The following is a 17,393-nucleotide window of genomic DNA, read 5'->3' on the forward strand; positions in this document are numbered from 1 at the left end:
CATGCAGAAATGTAAGCAGCTCTTCCTGGTGCTGATGGCAAAATGGGGTCCACTGCCAGTTCTTCCTCAGGCTTCCTGGCTTTGCAGATCTGGGAGAGATCCTACATAAACCTATCGGTGATGTAGCCTGCCTGGAAAGCCGCAAGAATCCTCATGGATTCAGGAAACTGGTTTTTGATTTAGAATTCTTTTTTTTTTTTTCTGGAAGATGAAATGCTTTTCTCGTTACCTGCCTTACATCTTCCGACCTCCGAACACCATCCTTTCTTCCAGCTGCCACACAGAAGGTACAGACCAGAGAGGGCGGGTGTCTGGGAGGGTGGAAAGCAAGTGGGATGGGTGTATGACTTCCCCCAAAGCTTTGCTGACACTGCTTTTCACAGATTCTAGATGACTGCTGTTCTTGGCAAAAGCTCGCTGGTGACAGACTTCGATTTGCTTGTAAGATCAGCCTGACTGCCTTCTAGATAGAGATTCTTCCCTCAAGGAAAGACTTTCAGAAAGAAAAAAAAAAAGCATGATTATGTCAAAAAGGTGTTTCCTGACATGGATGGGGAAATCATTCTAGAATATTTCTGCCTGTTCTCATTTGATCACACTTAGCATGCAAACAAGTCATCAAAACTGGTGGTGTCAAGACAGATTTTCACTAGATGCTGCCAGGCACGTTTTCTTAGGCTCTCAAGTTTGTCACTGTCTATGTAATAACTTGGGGCATGCCCAAGACAGCAATTAGCCAAATAGATTTTGGCTTTTGACGTAAGGGTATAGTGTTTGTTGGATGTTAGAGTTGTTCAGTTATAGTCTGTACTTATTTTGCACACTGAGAAGGTCAGAGCCGACTTTCCTGCACTTGCTTGAAATCTGTTTTCATAGGATCTGAAGTTAATGCCATTAGGGATCATTTCCCCTAAACTTTAATACAGCTGGGTCCAGATTAGTGCAAATAACGAATCCCTGGAAGTGGTCGAATTATTCAAATTGGAAGCTTTTTTATGGCTCTAAGGGAATGTCTCCAAAGCTGCTTTCTAGCCTAGCATGTACTTTGTCTGTGTGTGTATACACTGAATGTATGTGTGTGTTCTTCTAAACATTTTCTAAAAATCACCATCTCCTGAGCACTGTAGGCTTCAGTGTTCCCACTGTAGCTATTTGTCTATTCGTCCCTTATGCACCACTGGCATGAAATTGGTCTGTTTGTTCTCTCCCTGCTACCCCTGAAAAAAGAAGGATTTTGAGAACAGAAACTCTTGCTAGTGAATCACCTGGCATCCAATCAGCCATAAGGGTTGCCAGTGCAATCAGTGCCCGGTAGAAATTATGGGCTCAGAAGGAAGAGCCCCAATGAGTCAGTGTGGTCCTCAGAAAAGGACTGAGCTGGGTAAACAGTATTTATGGAAAGCTTGCAAATGATATTACTCCTTGTTATAAAGAAAGGAGCCTGGGTATAAGGGCTGTATATTTTGAGTGGGAGAGTAATGAAATATAGGGTACAGTGCAGCTAGGCTCTTTTCCTTTGGAACCTCCAGGGAAATATCACAGGAGATTGGGAGGACTGTTAGCTTGCCAGTGATCTTGAGTAAAAAAAAAAATAAATTATGAGGAATGTCATTTTATTTTTAAATCTCCTATTCTCCCTATCATCTTCTTTGGATGGCTAAGAAAAATAGCTCCTTCTCTGTAGAAGGGTGACACAATTCATAGGATGGGTCTGTTAGATGCCCAAAACAAGCAGTCAGCTGTCACGTACAATCAGTTCCCACTTCCTATCAACTTTATTTCTACAGTAAGTCTCACATCCCTTCCCTTCTCCCTATTCTGACTACCATCACCCTGGCACAGGCCTTCTTCCCCATTCTTCTGGGACTAACAAAACAGCTCTACAACAAATATCCCTGCTTTCACTCTTTCCTTGCCAATTCATCCTTAATTCCATTGACAGAATAATCTTTCTCATGTATAGATGCAGTCATTCAACAAATATTTATTAAGCTTTGAGTTAGTCTGGGCGTACAAACACAGAATAGGATGATACTCCTCTGTTTAGAACCCTGATTATTGTCATTCAGTCATATCCAACACTTTGTGACCTCCTGGATCATGGGATTTTCTTGGCAAGGATACTGGAGTGGTTTGCCATTTCCTTCTCCAGTGGATCCTTTTATCAGGCAATCAGGCCCAGGGTCACACAGCAAAGAAGTGTGTGAAGCCAAAACTGAACTCAGGCCTTCCTATCTCTAGAACTCTAACCACTGAGTCAGCCTCGTAGGCATTCAGAGGTTAAGTGACTTGCCCAAGGTCGCATAGCTAAGAAGTGTCTGATGATGAATTTGAACTCAGAACCTAAATATGGCTCCCTGTTGCCTAGGGAACAAAATTCTAAGTTGCTTTCTATTCAATACCCTCTACAATAAAATATCTTCTTCTCTTGCCAGTCTTTTCTCATATTATTTCCTTTCACGTATTTCAGGTGCAAGCTAAATTGGACTACTTGAAATCTCCTTTCTGTGCCACCACTATCATTTTCTTCTGTGCTTTTGCCCATGTTGTCCCCTGTGTCCAGAATGTTCTCACCCCCAGTCCCTGTCCTGCCAATCTCTACCTGTTGAATTTCTTTAAAAGAATTTAGACCCACTCCTTAAAGTTCCACTCAAATATTACCTCTTCCATAAAGCCTTTCCTATTTCCCTCAACTGATAATGCCTTTCTCCTCTCAGATCTCACGTAGTAAGTGCTCTGTTTTTAGTTCTCATGCAATCATATCATGTTATATTATGGTAACTTATATTTATGCTCTCCTTCAACTATACTAAAAGTTCAATGAAGGGAGAGAGCATCTTACCTCAACTTTTTATTTCTTTGTAATACATCTAGGTCCTCTAAATAAAGAATCCCCTGAAGTACTTGAATTTTTCAAATTTGAGCCACCTATTTCCAGTGAACTGGAACCAATAAGTATATTTTACAAAATTATGACTTCTAGCAGTATGAACTTGGGTACATGCAACCACTTTAGGGGATTCTTTGTTCACACGAGTAGAGACCTAGCTGTACTTCCCAAGTTCATAGATATACAGTTGATCATTTGGTGCAGTCTCCTCATTTTATAAATGAGGAAAATTAGGCCTAAAGAGACAGAGTGTTTTGCCAGAGACCATGCAGATAGTAATTGGAGAAGCTGGAACTGGGATATATATTTACCAATAACAGAACCTGGGAACTTTCCAATAGTCCATTCTATGTGCTCTGAGCAGGTATTCAAGAAATGTTTGTATAATTGAATTGAATTCAGTGGGGGAAAAAAATTACTCATCAAACTGATTTTGTATCTTGGAGACAAAAATAGTCTGGTGGTTTGACAGAATCTAATTGGCTTTTTAACTGAGTTAACAGATCCATCTAGCAAAAATAGCCAAACCAGTTTGTATATGTAGACAGAGCCTGGATAACCTCTGTGATGCTCATCACTGGGAAGAGAGAGAAGTAAAAGAAAACAAGCCCATGGTAGGAAGAAGAATTTAGTGATAATCACTGGGGAACCATCAACAGAAGTTATTCTTCAAGGATCTGTGAATTCATCTGACTATTTCTTCCACTGATCCAGATCATGGCCTCTCTTTGCCTTAGAAAATGACCTTTGGCAATTGCCGTGGTCACAAAATAAATCCCACTGCAGCCAACTTTTGATGAATGCCCATCTCTCCCTGGTTTTGCACTGCCCCCTGTGCCTGGGATGCTCTCCCTCCTCACTTGTATCCCTCAGAATCTTTGATTTCCTTCAAGACTCAGATCAAATGCCATTTCTACAGAAAGCCTTTTCCAGTCCTTCCAATAAATAGTGTCTTCTCAGCCAAGGTTACTCTTCCAAAAAATTATTTTTTTTGTTTATTAGTTTCATTAAAATACTCAGTTAACTCCCTCCTCCTCTCTCCTGCCCCCATTAAAGAAGGCATCATTTGGAGAAAAAAAAGTTTGTTTATGTATAAAACTGTATCTTATTTATTTCTATTCATCAGTGAGCATGTAAAAGTCATTCTTCAAACAATATTTCTATTGCTGTATATAACATTCTCTCTCAGTTCTATGTGAAATTATTATAAAGAGGGAAAGAAGCAGAACCAAAAGTTACTTTTGTATCTACTTTGTATGTATCTTGTATGTACATATTCACATACATTCTGTCTTAAGAATGTAAGCTCCTTGAGGGCAGGAACTGGTTTTGCTTTTTATATCTTAAGCACCAAGACAGTGCTAGGTACATATTAAGTGCTTAATAAATATTTATTGATTTTGCTTTTTCTTTGATTTTTAGCATAAGAATAGTGTCTAACACATATTAGGTGCTTAATAAATATTCATTAAGCTTGTTTCTTCCTTATATCCACAGCATAAGAATTGTGCCTGGCACATAATAAGTACATAATATATATTTAGTGATTAACCAATTGATCAGCTGTCTTGTCCTCCACAAACAGGCCTAAAGGCTGTATACATTGAGCCCATGTACCAAGCTAGGGCTTGTGTTCCAATGGCATAGCCAGTGTTTGTTAAATATTTGGACAAATTTAGTAAAATTTCATGTGTGTGGGGGCAGCTGGGTAACTCAGTGGATTGAGAGTCAGGCCTAGAGACGGGAGGTCCTAGGTTCAAATCCAGCCTCAGCCACTTCCCAGCTGTGTGACCCTGGGCAAGTCACTTGATCCCCATTGCCCACCCTTACCAATCTTCCACCTAGGAGCCAATACACAGAAGTTAACGGTCTAAAATAAATAAATAAATAAAATTCGTGTGTGTATTCATCCCAATATTGCCTTGCAAAGTAAGGAGTTCTAGCATTTATCAGTGGTTCTCACTGTCATCAGTGACAGTTCTGTTACTAGCCCCAGTCTCTGTTACCAGTGGTGTAATTCTGTTATCAGGGCAGAGATGAACAATTTTTTTTCTTTAAAGACTATCCACAGTGATGAAACTATCCCAAAAGTGATTGACTCTCTTTTCCTTTATGACTGGTAAATGATATCCCAAAGGCTTCTATGAAGAAATTATGCTTCTCTTCCTCACATCATCACCTCTTACTTAATTATCAAAAGGAACTGCAGATACTTTATTCAAAGCCAAAAACATGCGAGTCAGATGAGCAGACCCTTACAAGCCCACTGGAACTCTTGTAAATGCATAGACTGCCCATTACGTGGGTATGATGGAAAGGATCGACATGGTCAGAAGACTGAAATTCTAGTTTTAGCTTTGTCATTAAATATAGAGGTGACAGGGGCAGCTGGGTAGCTCAGTGGAGTGAGAGTCAGGCCTAGAGACAGGAGGTCCTAGGTTCAAATCCAGCCTCAGACACTTCCCAGCTGTGTGACCCTGGGCAAGTCACTTGACCCCCATTGCCCACCCTTACCACTCTTCCACCTATGAGATAATACACAGAAATTAAGGGTTTAAAAAAAATTTTTTTAAATATAGAGGTGACAGAGAATCTTAAATTTGGGAGGATCCACAGAGGCTAGCCTGAATCAAAATCAAGTCTTCTACCCTATACCTGACAGGTGATCATTCAGTCCTCCCTGGAAAAACTGATTACCCTCTCTGTCACTAAGTCCAATTTTTGGACAATTCTAATAGGTAGGCAGCTTTTTTCTTAAATTCACAGTAAATCTGCCTTTCTGTAACATTTACCTAGTTAAAGCAGGTTCCCCATTTTACCTTCTGAAGCCAAGCAGAATAAGCCAAACCTTTTTTTTTTTACTTTCTTTTTTCTTTTTTGGTTAGAGCATTCTAAATTTTTAATAATCTCTTTATAGGCTTGCTTATACTACTTTTGATTAAGAGAATGGTAAAAATTTGGTAACTGCCACAGTTTAACACTAGGCAGTCATCACCAAATTCCATTAATTTTCTATAGAGTCCTGCTTTGCAGGGTATTTTGAAAGAGCTCTCTGGGGTCTTGGGCCTTTTTTCTGGAAATAGGCATGGAAGGTTTTAGCCTTCTTGTTGCTTTTCCTATTTTTCTTTGAACTCTTCAGTGTCCTACAGAATTTTTTTCATAGTTTTTAGAGTATTATTTATCTAGGTCATCCTGAAAGGGGTGCTCAAGGTTGAGGTCATTCACAAATTCTATGAGAAACTAGATGACTTTATCAGTTTAGATTGTTGGCTTCTAGCTTTTAGCTCTTGTAAATAGATCTGCCCATTTTAGTTGATACAAGGGAGGACAATCTGTATTTTAAATACGATTTTCAGTGATTTGACTAGACACTGTTAAGAAGTTGATTTCAATTCTGAAGGCACTTTTATCACATGGAGGATTGCCAGGAACAATAAACACATGCAAAATCAATAAATTAACTTAATCAACCAAGGTATTATGGGATTTTTTCATTATATATTTGCAGATTTCTTCTAATTAATTCCTCATTGGCCTATGCTGGTCACCATCTTGAATTCAGTACTGCTGCTGACTGTCCCCAATCCTCTTTTATTTTTTTTTTAAAACCCTTACCTTCCATCTTGGAGTCAATACTGTGTATTGGTTCCAAGGCAGAAGAGTGGTAAGGGTAGGCAATGGGGGTCAAGGGACTTGCCCAGGGTCACACAGGTGAGAAGTGTCTGAGGCCAGACTTGAACCTATCTCTAAGCCTGGCTCTCAATCAAAGTAGGACACTGAAGAGGTCAAAGAAATATAGGAAAAGCAACAAGAAGGCTCTCAATCCACTGCCCAATCCTCTTTTAACATGGTTGTTCTTTAAATATTTGGATAGCTATCATTTCTCTCAAAATCTTCTCCTTTCTGGGCTAGATGTCCCCAGTTCCTTGAACTGGTTCTCATATGACAAGAACTTTTTCATCTTAGTAGCACTCCCTATGACCTTGGCCAAGTCATTGAATCTCCTTAGACCTCAATTTCCTCAAATACTGACTAGGAATAAGGACACATACTCTCCCTGCCTGCCTCATAAGATTTTGAAGCTTAAATTAGGCCATGTATGTGAACACACTCTGGAATAAAGTATGCAAATGTAAGATATTCTTGTTTCAGTCAGGACAAAAATACATCTCTTATGGTTCAACTTAAGAAGGAAACTGTTCCTGAAATGGTGGGGTTCTGGCATCATAGGCCCCCATTACTATATTTTTCTTTAAAAGGAGTCCAATAAAAACAACAACAAATCATAGCAGTGATGCATGAACAGGTCCTTGATAGAGACACTCAGATTCTCTCACCATCTCTGTGGACCTAATTAAAAGAGCAATATTTCTCCCTTCCCCCATTGTGGAGAATGACTCATCTGGCAAAAGTATCTCACTATAAGAGGGACAAAATATCAGTCAGACAGAGACTAATCTGTCCAGGAACAGAGAGCAAATGATGCGCAGCAACAAGGAAAGGAGAGATATCTTTTAAAACATGAGCCCTTCCCTACTCCTTCCTCCTTTGATGCCTCTATGAAGCTTAACATCCAAAGCATTATGTAGATATATGTATCTATAAAACATACTTATATATGTATGTTACATATAATATAAAGTATTATATACTTACAAAATATGTACAGATATTATATATGTAGATATAGATATATTGTTGTTGTTCAGTCATATCCAACTCTTTGTGACCCTATATGGGGTTTTCTTAGTAAAGATACTGGAGTGGTTTGCCATTTTCTTCTCTAGTAGATTAAGGAAAAATATAGGTGAAGTGACTTGTCCAGGATCACACAGCTGGTGAGTATCTGAGGCTGGATCTGAACTCAGGTCTTCCTGATTCCAGGCCCAATCAATGAGCCACCTGGCTGTCCCCCCCCCCTTCCTGTATGTGTGTGTGTGTGTGTGTGTGTGTGTGTGTGTGTGTGTGTGTGTGTGTGTTAGTCTTAGTAGGAGAGCTGTGTGGCAAATAAAGAATCATATATTCTTAAGATCTTATATTCATTTAAGGAAAGTGAGAATCCAGAAAGAAGAAATGACCTGCTGGACCAAGGTCATATAGTTATGGAATGACAAAGCTGGTACTAGGACTTATTTTCTGCCCACAAACTTTGGGACACATGAGCAGTTGTAGATGTTTCAAGAAGGTCTCCAGGAAGATTGTCTATGTGGCTTGTATTTCTTTGTCTTTGATAAAGTACACAGAAAATAAACTTTCATTATGTTTTTTTCTCCCACAGAAAAGGGGTCTCCACAATCTATCTTCTAATGATGGGACACATTGAATTTTCTTTCTTTCTCTCTCTCTCTCTCTTTTTCTTTCTTTCTCTCTCTTTTTCTTTTTGTTTCTTTCTTCCTTCCTTTTTCTTTCTTTCTTCCTTTCTTCTTTTTTGTCTTTCTTTTTCTTTCTTTCTCTCTCTCCTTCCTTCTTTCCTTCCTTTCTCTCTCCCCTCCTTCTCTCTCTCTCAGTCTGTGTCTCTCTGTCTCTCTGTCTCTCTGTGTCTCTCCCCCACAAAAGAATTTTTTTCATTCACATATATGGGTTCATTTGCTAGAAGTTTCTAAGAAAAAATAAGCACACACCTTCCCCTTCCCCTCTCCCATTTTAGTTATAGGCTCATAGATCTAGAGCTAAAAGGAGCCTCAAAGGCCATAGAGCACAATATATTTAGTTTACAGGTAAAGGAACTGAGACTTGGGAGCTTAAATGATTTACCCCAGAGATCACATTCTTTAGGGTTCCACAAAAATGCACCATGCTCATTCTCAATTCCATGCCTTGGTTCTTCTTCTTCTCTCTTTTAATGCTCTTTCTCATCTCTTCTCTACCAGTCCAAATCTTTTGCATATTCAAAGCTCAGTTCAAGTCCTACCTCCTCCTTGAAACTTCCCAGTTTTTCTCAGACCTCACCAATTTCTCTTTTTTCTGAAACAATATTTATAGTCAATTAGTCAGCAAGCATTTATCATGTTATTTTGTATATATAACGTATGATATCCTATCTATTATACATAATATATTATTATATATTATTAATTTAAAATTCACAGCATATAGTTAAGATTAAATATTATATATTATAAATATTAGTTGATAGACAATTTAGTGCTTAATTACATTCTACATTTTACTTTTTCATAAGTGTCTGTTCAATAAATGATTAATCAACATGAATAAATGTTGGGCAATAGGGAAGAAAAAAGCTGGGTAGATAGGACCTAGTGTAAAATGATTACGGTCCATAGAAGCTAAGCAAAGTAATTTTGCCTTACTGGGATTATAAATAGGAGTTATGGTAGGTTCTTGTGCAGAGATGTGCTATCATGAAACTGGTATTCATTATGTCTGAAAGTAGAACAGAAAATGTGTTGGGGAGGGAGAAGGAAAGCCCAGTGTCAAGGAGAAAAGGTAGGAGATCATTGTATTAGTCTGGGCAGGAAGTATTAAGAGCCGAAACTAGGACAGAAATGGAAGAAATGGAGAGATAAGTTTGTACTGGACTCAGGGATGTGCTGGTAAATATTGAACAATTAGCTCTTCAAAAAGCAGGACACATTTTACAATTTAATCAACATTATTAACATTCTTTCTATATATATTTATAGATATAGATAGATATACACATATATAATAGCTAAATATCAAGAGTCTTCCTCTTGAACAATAACAAAAAACCTTTCCCCTTAATTATTAAAAGAGATAAAAGTATCTCTGATTTTGTTTGTTTGAGAGTCCCAAGACTTTAAACATGTCATCTTGTAGCACACGTTTTTAGAGTGCTTAAGATTCCTAACAAATTCAGCAATCTACCTGGTAGGTGGCATAAAGATCATTGCCCATTTGGCTAATGAAGAATTCAGTGCCAGAGAGGTCAAGCCTTTTGTCTAAGCTTGCACATGTAGTCAGTATCAAAGCTAGAATAGGAAACCAAGTCTTTAACTTCAAGATGAATGAGTGCTCTTTCTAGTATAACACTCTATCTCTCAGTCACATTTCCTGAAACTGGTCTTTTTAAAACTTTAAACCCTTACCTTCTCTTAGAGTCAATACTGTATATTGGCTCCAAGGCAGAAGAGCCGTAAGGGCTAGGCAATGGGGGTTAAGTGACTTGTCCAGGGTCACACAGCTAGGAAGGGTCTAAGGCCAGATTTGAACTTGGGACTTTCTGTCTCTAGACCTGGTTCTCAATCCAGTGAGCCACCCAGCTGCTTCTGAAACTGATGTTTGTTTGTTTGTTTGTTTTTAATCTCATTGCTTTATCTCTTTTCAATTTTGCTCTCTAATGAGTTCTATCAAGTCTTGCCCTTGAATGCACCACTTTGGGGTCCACTGCTCTACCTGCCCCCAACAAATGTGAACATAGATTGTATAGGTCACACCCTCGGCAGAGGGGATCTGTTGTTTTGCGTGCTAAATGTGTCTGGTTTGTATTTACATGGAGACCATTATGATCTTATTTGAACTGTAGCTAAGGATAGGAAGATGAGTTCATTTTGGGAGGGGAAGATCCAAGGATTGGGGAGGCCCTGTGGGGGAATGGGGAGAAGGAAGACAAGTAAAGGGAGAGGCTCAACCCAGCCCACCTTCCTATCTTTACCAATTATTCTTGTTAAAATATTCACTATTTTTACCAATTATTCTTGTTAAAATATTCACTAGTAGGTGCTAAGCTCTGTTGTTTCTATGCTGCAGAAGGACTCCAAGTGTGAGCAAAGTGTTGTTTTTTTTTGTAAACCCTTACCTTTTGCCTTAGAATTGATATTGTGTATTGGTTCCAAGTCAGAAGAGCAGTAACAGCTAGGCCATTGGGGTCAAGTGACTTGCCTAGGGTCACACAGCTGGGAAGTATCTGAGGCCACATTTGAACCCAGGACCTTCCATCTCTAGGTATGGCTCTCAATCCCCTGAGCCACCCAGCTGCCACCTGTAATCACTATTTTTTAAACTCAGTGTCTTCATTTACCTGGTACAATGTTATACTCTGATTCTACCATTCTAGTTACAACTCCAGGTGCTATTATCCTTCTCTATTTAACATTGGTTCATTTCAACATAGAGTAAGTGGGCTTAAGCTTAAAAACCTACTGAAACATGCAGCTGGTATACAAGCCAAAGCATGAATGCCAAGGGAAGAGGACTTCAAGGAAGAACACCTTGGATGTTCCACACCCAAGACCAGTGATCATTTTGATTTTTAGGTTTTGCTTGAGGTATTAGCTAGGGGGCCCAGTGGACAAAGTGCTGGTCCTAGACTCAAGAAGACCTGGTTTGATATCTATCCTCAGACACTTACTAGTTGTGTGACCTTAGCAAGCCACTTAACCCTGTTTGCCTCAGTTTCCTCAATTTTAAAATGAATCGGAGAAGGACATGACAAAGCACTCCAATATCTTAGCCAAGAAAACCCCACAGGGATCACAAAGTATCGTGCACAACTGAAAAAAATGACCAAACAAAATTAGTTACAAAGTTCTATATCAACAGTCGGCAACCTTTTTTGGCCGTGAGAGCCATAAACACCTGCGGAAGGAGGAGGATGGAGGCGGAAGGCGCTGGAATATTGGGGGGGGGGGTGAAGGGCCCCCTGAGGCACATCCTGGGGCTCTGCCCGGACTGGAAGGTAAGGAGGTGGAGCCAGATATGGCTTGAGAGCCATACATTGCCGACCCCTGTTCTATATGTTTGAAGCCCTACCTAGTGTAAAGGTTGACTACTTCTTTAAACATTCAACAAACTCAACCACTATGTATCATGGGAAATCATGGCATTTAAATCTGTCAGGAACCTTAAAGAATACTTAGACCAGTGATTCCCAAAGTGGGAGCCACCACCCCCGGTGGTGCTGCAGCGATCCAGGGAGGTGGTGATAGCCACAGGTGCATTTATCTTTCCTATTTATTGCTATTAAATTTTTTAGAAATTAATTTCCAGGGTGCTAAGTAATATTTTTTCTGGAAAGGGGGCAGCAGGCCAAAAAAGTTTGGGAACCACTGACTTAGAACAATGTTTTTGTTTTCCAAATTAGGAAATTGAGGTCCAGAGAGATTTGATAGGATCGCACACACACACACACACACACACACACACACATATATATATATATATTTTTTTTTAAGCTAGAAAGCACCTTTGAAACCATCCAATTGAACTCATGTTACAGATGAGGCTATGACACCCAGAGATGTGAGACTACTTAAGTTCACACAGTGAATTAGTGGCAGAGCTGAGTTTTAAACTTAGACATTGATTGCAAATCAAGAAGTTTTTCTATCATATCAGGCTGGAAGGGGAGCAGAGTGGGTTTTGGTCCCAGCTTTTCTGATTTAGAACCCTGGGCTTTTCCCACAAAATCTGGTGAATTTTTTCTCCCTTCTGCGCCATAATTGACTATTCTGTGCAAAGTAAAGTACAAAGCATTTAGAGAGAGGCAGAGCATAGAGAAATCTTGATCCCTTCCATCAAAGAGCTTATAGTCTATTCTGGGCTGAGGTGGAGAAATATGGAACATATACAAATAACCATCAGGTAAAATAATATAGGATGTGTATAAGAGAACGAAGTACTATGTGAGAATCAAAGGGGAATCATGGCTGACTTTGTAAAGGAAACAGAATTTGTTTTGGACCTTAAGTACAAACAGCAGGGTCAGTGAGGTGGCACAGTAAATAAACATCAGGTCTGTAGTCAAGAGGACCTGGGTTCAAATCTGAACTCAGACACTTCCCCTCTATATAAGTCTGAGAAGTCACTTAACCCCGTTTGCACCTTTGCTTGCCTTACTGTTTTAGAATTGTTATGAAGACAGAAAAATAAGGGGGTTTTTTTTGTTTGTTTGTTTCTTTAGGATGAGTAAGAATTCATCAAATGGGTTGGAGCTGGGAGAAGGTAGAAAAAGTATGTCAAGAGGAGAGAAAAATCATGAGAAAAGATGTGGAGACTAGAAATTTCAGTCCTGAATGGGGGATGATGATCAGTACAGTTTGTTTGGAATGATGGCAGATCTTTCCATTGTCTGCCCATCTATTACAGGTTGGGTATAGGGTCCTTTTCTGCTTGAATCCTTGTGGAAGAGTTTGAACCCTACTTTTTAAGAAAATGTATAATCTTTGAAGGGGTTTTGAGCACAAAAGAGACATGTCAAAATCTTACCAATATTTTAGAAGAAACAGTCTTAGAAATAAGAACCTAGAACTCCAAGTTACCACTTCCATTCTTCCACTCATTTACCTGGGCAAGTAACCTAAAGAGATTTATTAGGATTCACTTTTCTCAAATGCAATTAATAATACTAGTACTACCTATTTCATAAAGTTGGGTTTTTGGTTTTTTTTGAAGACCACAGGATTATAAATGATGAGCTGGTAGAGACCTTTGAGGTAATCTAGTTCAAGTTCTTCTTTTTATAGATAAGGAAACTGAGGCCTCATGGAAGTGAAGACTTGACCAAGATCACACAGTATGCATTTGAACTTAATATTTCCAATTTCAGAGTCACTTTTCTTTTCTTTTTCTTTAATCCTTACCTTCCATCTTGGAAGCAATACTGTGTATTGGTTCCAAGACAGAAGACTGGTAAGGGCTAGGCCATGGGGGTTAAGTGGCTTGCCCAGGGTCACACAGCTAGGAAATATCTGATTCCAGATTTGAACCCGGGACCTTCCATCTCTAGGCCTGGCTCTCAATCCACTGAGCCACCCAACTACCCCCTCAGAGCCACTTTTCTGACCACTGCCTCCCAAGTCCTTTGGTAGATGTGAAAATGGTTTGGAGGGGATATTAAAAGTGCAAGGAATTGCTATTATTGACCAGTTACTTACTGCTGCCCTTTCCCATCATCCATCTGTAACAGATTGAGTGTGAGGGGGGCATCCTTTTCAAAGAGAGCCATTGGGGGGGTGCAGTTGGATGGCTCAGTGAATAGAGAGTCAGGCCCAGAGACTGGGAGGTCCTCGGTTCAAATCTGGCCTCAGATACTTCCTAGCTGGGTGACCCTGGGCAAGTCACTTAACCCCCATTGCCTACCCTTACCACTCTTCTGCCTCAGAACCAATACACAATACTGATTCTAAGACAGAAGTTTAAAGGTTTGAGAGAGAGAGAGAGAGAGAGAGAGAGAGAGAGAGAGAGAGAGCGAGCCTGAGAACCTTTGTTTCAAGAGCTCCTTCCTAGTCCATCTCTTCTCCATAATGACCTCATCAGATTTTGAGGACACAGAGCCTGATGTTTTCCTTTTAAAGAGGTTTTTGGACTTCAAGGTCTCTTGGTCAGTGCCATTTCTGATTGGTGTTCAGGGACTCATTGTTATTCCCTTGTACTTGTGACCTCAGGCAATTTCTCCATTTTGGCATAATTTTATAAATCTAATAGGAAAAAAACACTTGCAATGAAATCATTGCCATTGCTCCTGGGGCAGGTCCATTTGTTTTCTGAGTCATCGTTAGGACTGTGACTTGCCTGGCAGACAGTTGGAGGGAGGAGGAAGGAAAGATGGGTTGCAATGGCAAAGGCGCAGAAGCTCTGGAGAACACAGTTAGGATGGGGGGTAGGGAGGTAGATAAGGGAGAATGAGTGGCTGGGTAAGGGGAGGGGTCGAGTGTCTAGGCTTATGTCTGAAAGCTAGCCCTGGATTTATCGTCTGGGGTCAGACAAACGCCCCTCCCTGAGTCCTGTCACAGCAAATTCAGTGGCATTCGCTTTCCCTCACGGTGGGAGGGAAGGGTGAGCCAAGGAGCCTGCCTGTGACAGGATTCAGTGAAAACCATACCTCACAGCAGGAGAGACAGAGCCTTTAAAAGATTTCCCAGGTCTTGGATACCAATAGGCCTCTAATTCAAAGCCATGGATGTCCCATGTTCACAAGCAACTGTTTCTGACTGTGTCTGACAGAGCAGTCCCGCAAACATGGAGACCTGTTTACTGTTTTGTAACCCAGACAAAGGCTGATTTTCTTCTCACCATTTCCCCCAATGATCATTGCCAAGAACACTGCATGTACTGTTTTGGAAAAGAGCTAGGCATTCTGGGCATTGAGAAATGGGTTAAGTTAGCTCTTCCAAAACCAGCTCCAACAACAGTAGGAGATTTGAATAGATGGAGAAAGACCGCCTGGAACCACAACTCTCAGAACTTGCTTTATTTAAAAAAGATTTTTTTTACCTCTTCATGTTGATTTTTCTTTAAGCTATTGTAGTCATTTATTGCGTTTATTGTTCTTTTGGCTCTTTTTTCTTCTATTGCTACGAATCTTCTGTTTTTCCTAAGAATTCTTCAAATTTGTCATTTCTTATACTATAATAACATATTAGTGCCCCATAATTTGTTTAATAATCCCCCAGTTGTTAGATGCATACTTTATTTCCAGCTTTGTGTTATCACAAATATTCAATCAATACTAAGCACCTACTGTGGGCCAGGCACTGGCTAATACTGCTATGAATGTTTTTTGAAAATATGGGTTTTTTCTTTTTTTTCGTTTGTTTGTTGTTGTTGTTTTTTTTTAACCCCTACCTTCTGTCTTGGAGTCAATACTGTGTATTGGCTCCAAGGCAGAAGAGTGGTAAGGGTAGGCAATAGGGGTCAAGTGTCTTGCCCAGGGCCACATAGCTGGGAAGTGTCTGAGGCCAGATTTTAACCTAGGACCTCCCATCTCTAGGGCTGGCTCTCAATCCACTGAGCTACCCAGTTGCCCCCTGGGTCTCTCCCCTCCCTTCCCTTCCCCTCTCCTCCCCTCCCCTCTCCTCCTCTCCTCTCCTCTCTCTCCCAACCTTACTTTCTGTCTTAGTATGAATTCTAAGACAAAAGAGTAGCAAAGGCTGGGCAAATGGAGTTAAGTGACTTGCTCAGGGTTACACAGCCCAGGAAGTATCTAAGTCCAGATTTGAACCCAGGTCCTCCCAACTCCAGACCTGGTGCTCTATCCACTGTTCCTATTCCTAGCTACTCCAATTCCAAATTATTTTCAAAAATGATCATACCAATTCATAGTTCCATCCTCAGTGAATTAGAATGTCTCTTCCCTCAACCATTCCAACAATGGTCTGCCTGAAAAAATGGTCAGTTTCCCTTTACTAAAGGAGAATCTGGATAACTACTATCCAAAGAATGTTGTAGATGTTGTTCAGTCATTTTAGTTGTGTCTGAATCTTCCTGATCTCCTTTGAAGTTTTCTTGGCAAAGGTATTGGAGTAGTTTGCCATTTCCTTCTCTAGCTTATTTTGCAGATGAAGAAACTGAGGCAAACAGACTTAAATGACTTGCCCAGGGTTGCACAGCTAGTAAGCTAATACAACTGGATTTGAACTCAGATCTTCCTGAATCCAGGCCTGGAACTCTATTCACTGTGCCACCTAGTTGTCCAAAGGTGTAGATTGTTGTTCTTGTTCAGTAGTGTCCAACTCTTTGTGACCCTATGGACCAGGGGTCGGCAATGTATGGCTCTCAAGCCATATCTGGCTCCACCTCCCGAACAGCCAGTCCAGGCAAAGCCCCAGGATGTGCCCCAGGGGAGCCTTCAGCCCCCGCCCCATATTCCAGGGCCTTCCGCCTCCATCCTCCTCCTTCCGCCGGCGTTTATGGCTCTCACAGCCAAAAAGGTTGCCAACTGTTGCTATGGACCATAGCTATCCATGGGGAATTTTCTTGGCAAGAATGTTAGAGTGGTTTGTCATTTCCTTCTCCAGTGGATCCAGTAGATATTTTTGTCAGAGACTAAATGACCTGCCCAGGGTTGGTCATACTAACTAGGAAGTGCCTAAAGCTGGACTTGAACTCTGCTCTTCCTGACTCCAGTGCTCTTAACCCCTGAGGGATAGCTTTTTAGGGTGGTAGATAGAGGGGATTATTGTTTAAGTATGAATTGAACAGGGAGCACCATAAGGCCTCTTCCAGCTCTGAGACTTCATTTCAATAGGGGATACCTAGGGCTTACTTTTGTATTTCTCTGATTATTAGTTAACGTTTCCCCCCTAGGCAATTATTGATCATGTTTCTTTTTCTTTTGAAAACTATTTGTTCCTATCTAATTTGGTTTCTTCTACAAGAAAAAAAAATTATCTCTGTTCCTAATGAAAACAGTGTGTTTGTTTGACCTCTTATCCTAAATATATATGCAGAAAGATATGAGAGGTCGTGTTTCTCCCCGACTCAGTTCACTTGGACACAAGGTGGCTGGGTAGATCAGGTTCTCCATTAAGCATTACCTAGTCCCTTCCTAGAGAGCAAGTAGTGAATGAAGTGTGCGCTGCATGAACATGGGTGGAAGAGCTTGCCTTGAGTATTCTCTGCAGGACTGGTCCTTGGCACAATGGGGAAGAAGGTCAGGTTTGTTTTTATCTTTTCCTTTCATAACTCTTAAAGTCCTTTTCAATTCCAGATTCAAAGAATGCTAGAGCTGAAAGGAATGTAAGAGGAATGAAATCTAGGCCAACTTTCTTATTTACAAAAGAGAAAACTGAGGCTTTGCAGG

At 40.3% G+C, this 17,393-nt stretch overlaps 1 protein-coding gene across 2 annotated transcripts in view; it reads left to right on the forward strand.

Moving 5' to 3' along the window:
* The first annotated feature begins 208 nt into the window (after positions 1-208).
* The window catches only part of PPP2R2B (protein phosphatase 2 regulatory subunit Bbeta), a 468,277-nt gene continuing 451,092 nt past the window's right edge, over positions 209-17,393 (forward strand). The window contains exons 1-2 of one of the 2 annotated variants that reach the window (XM_044661804.1): positions 214-287; positions 15,741-15,754. In XM_044661804.1, the coding sequence (XP_044517739.1) occupies positions 214-287; positions 15,741-15,754 (88 nt within the window). Of the gene's footprint in view, positions 288-15,740; positions 15,755-17,393 lie in introns of both variants that reach the window. The other variant, XM_044661806.1, reaches the window with a different exon arrangement.

Source organism: Gracilinanus agilis, chromosome 2, assembly GCF_016433145.1.
Source record: "Gracilinanus agilis isolate LMUSP501 chromosome 2, AgileGrace, whole genome shotgun sequence".
In the NCBI taxonomy this organism is placed as follows: Eukaryota; Metazoa; Chordata; class Mammalia; order Didelphimorphia; family Didelphidae; genus Gracilinanus; species Gracilinanus agilis.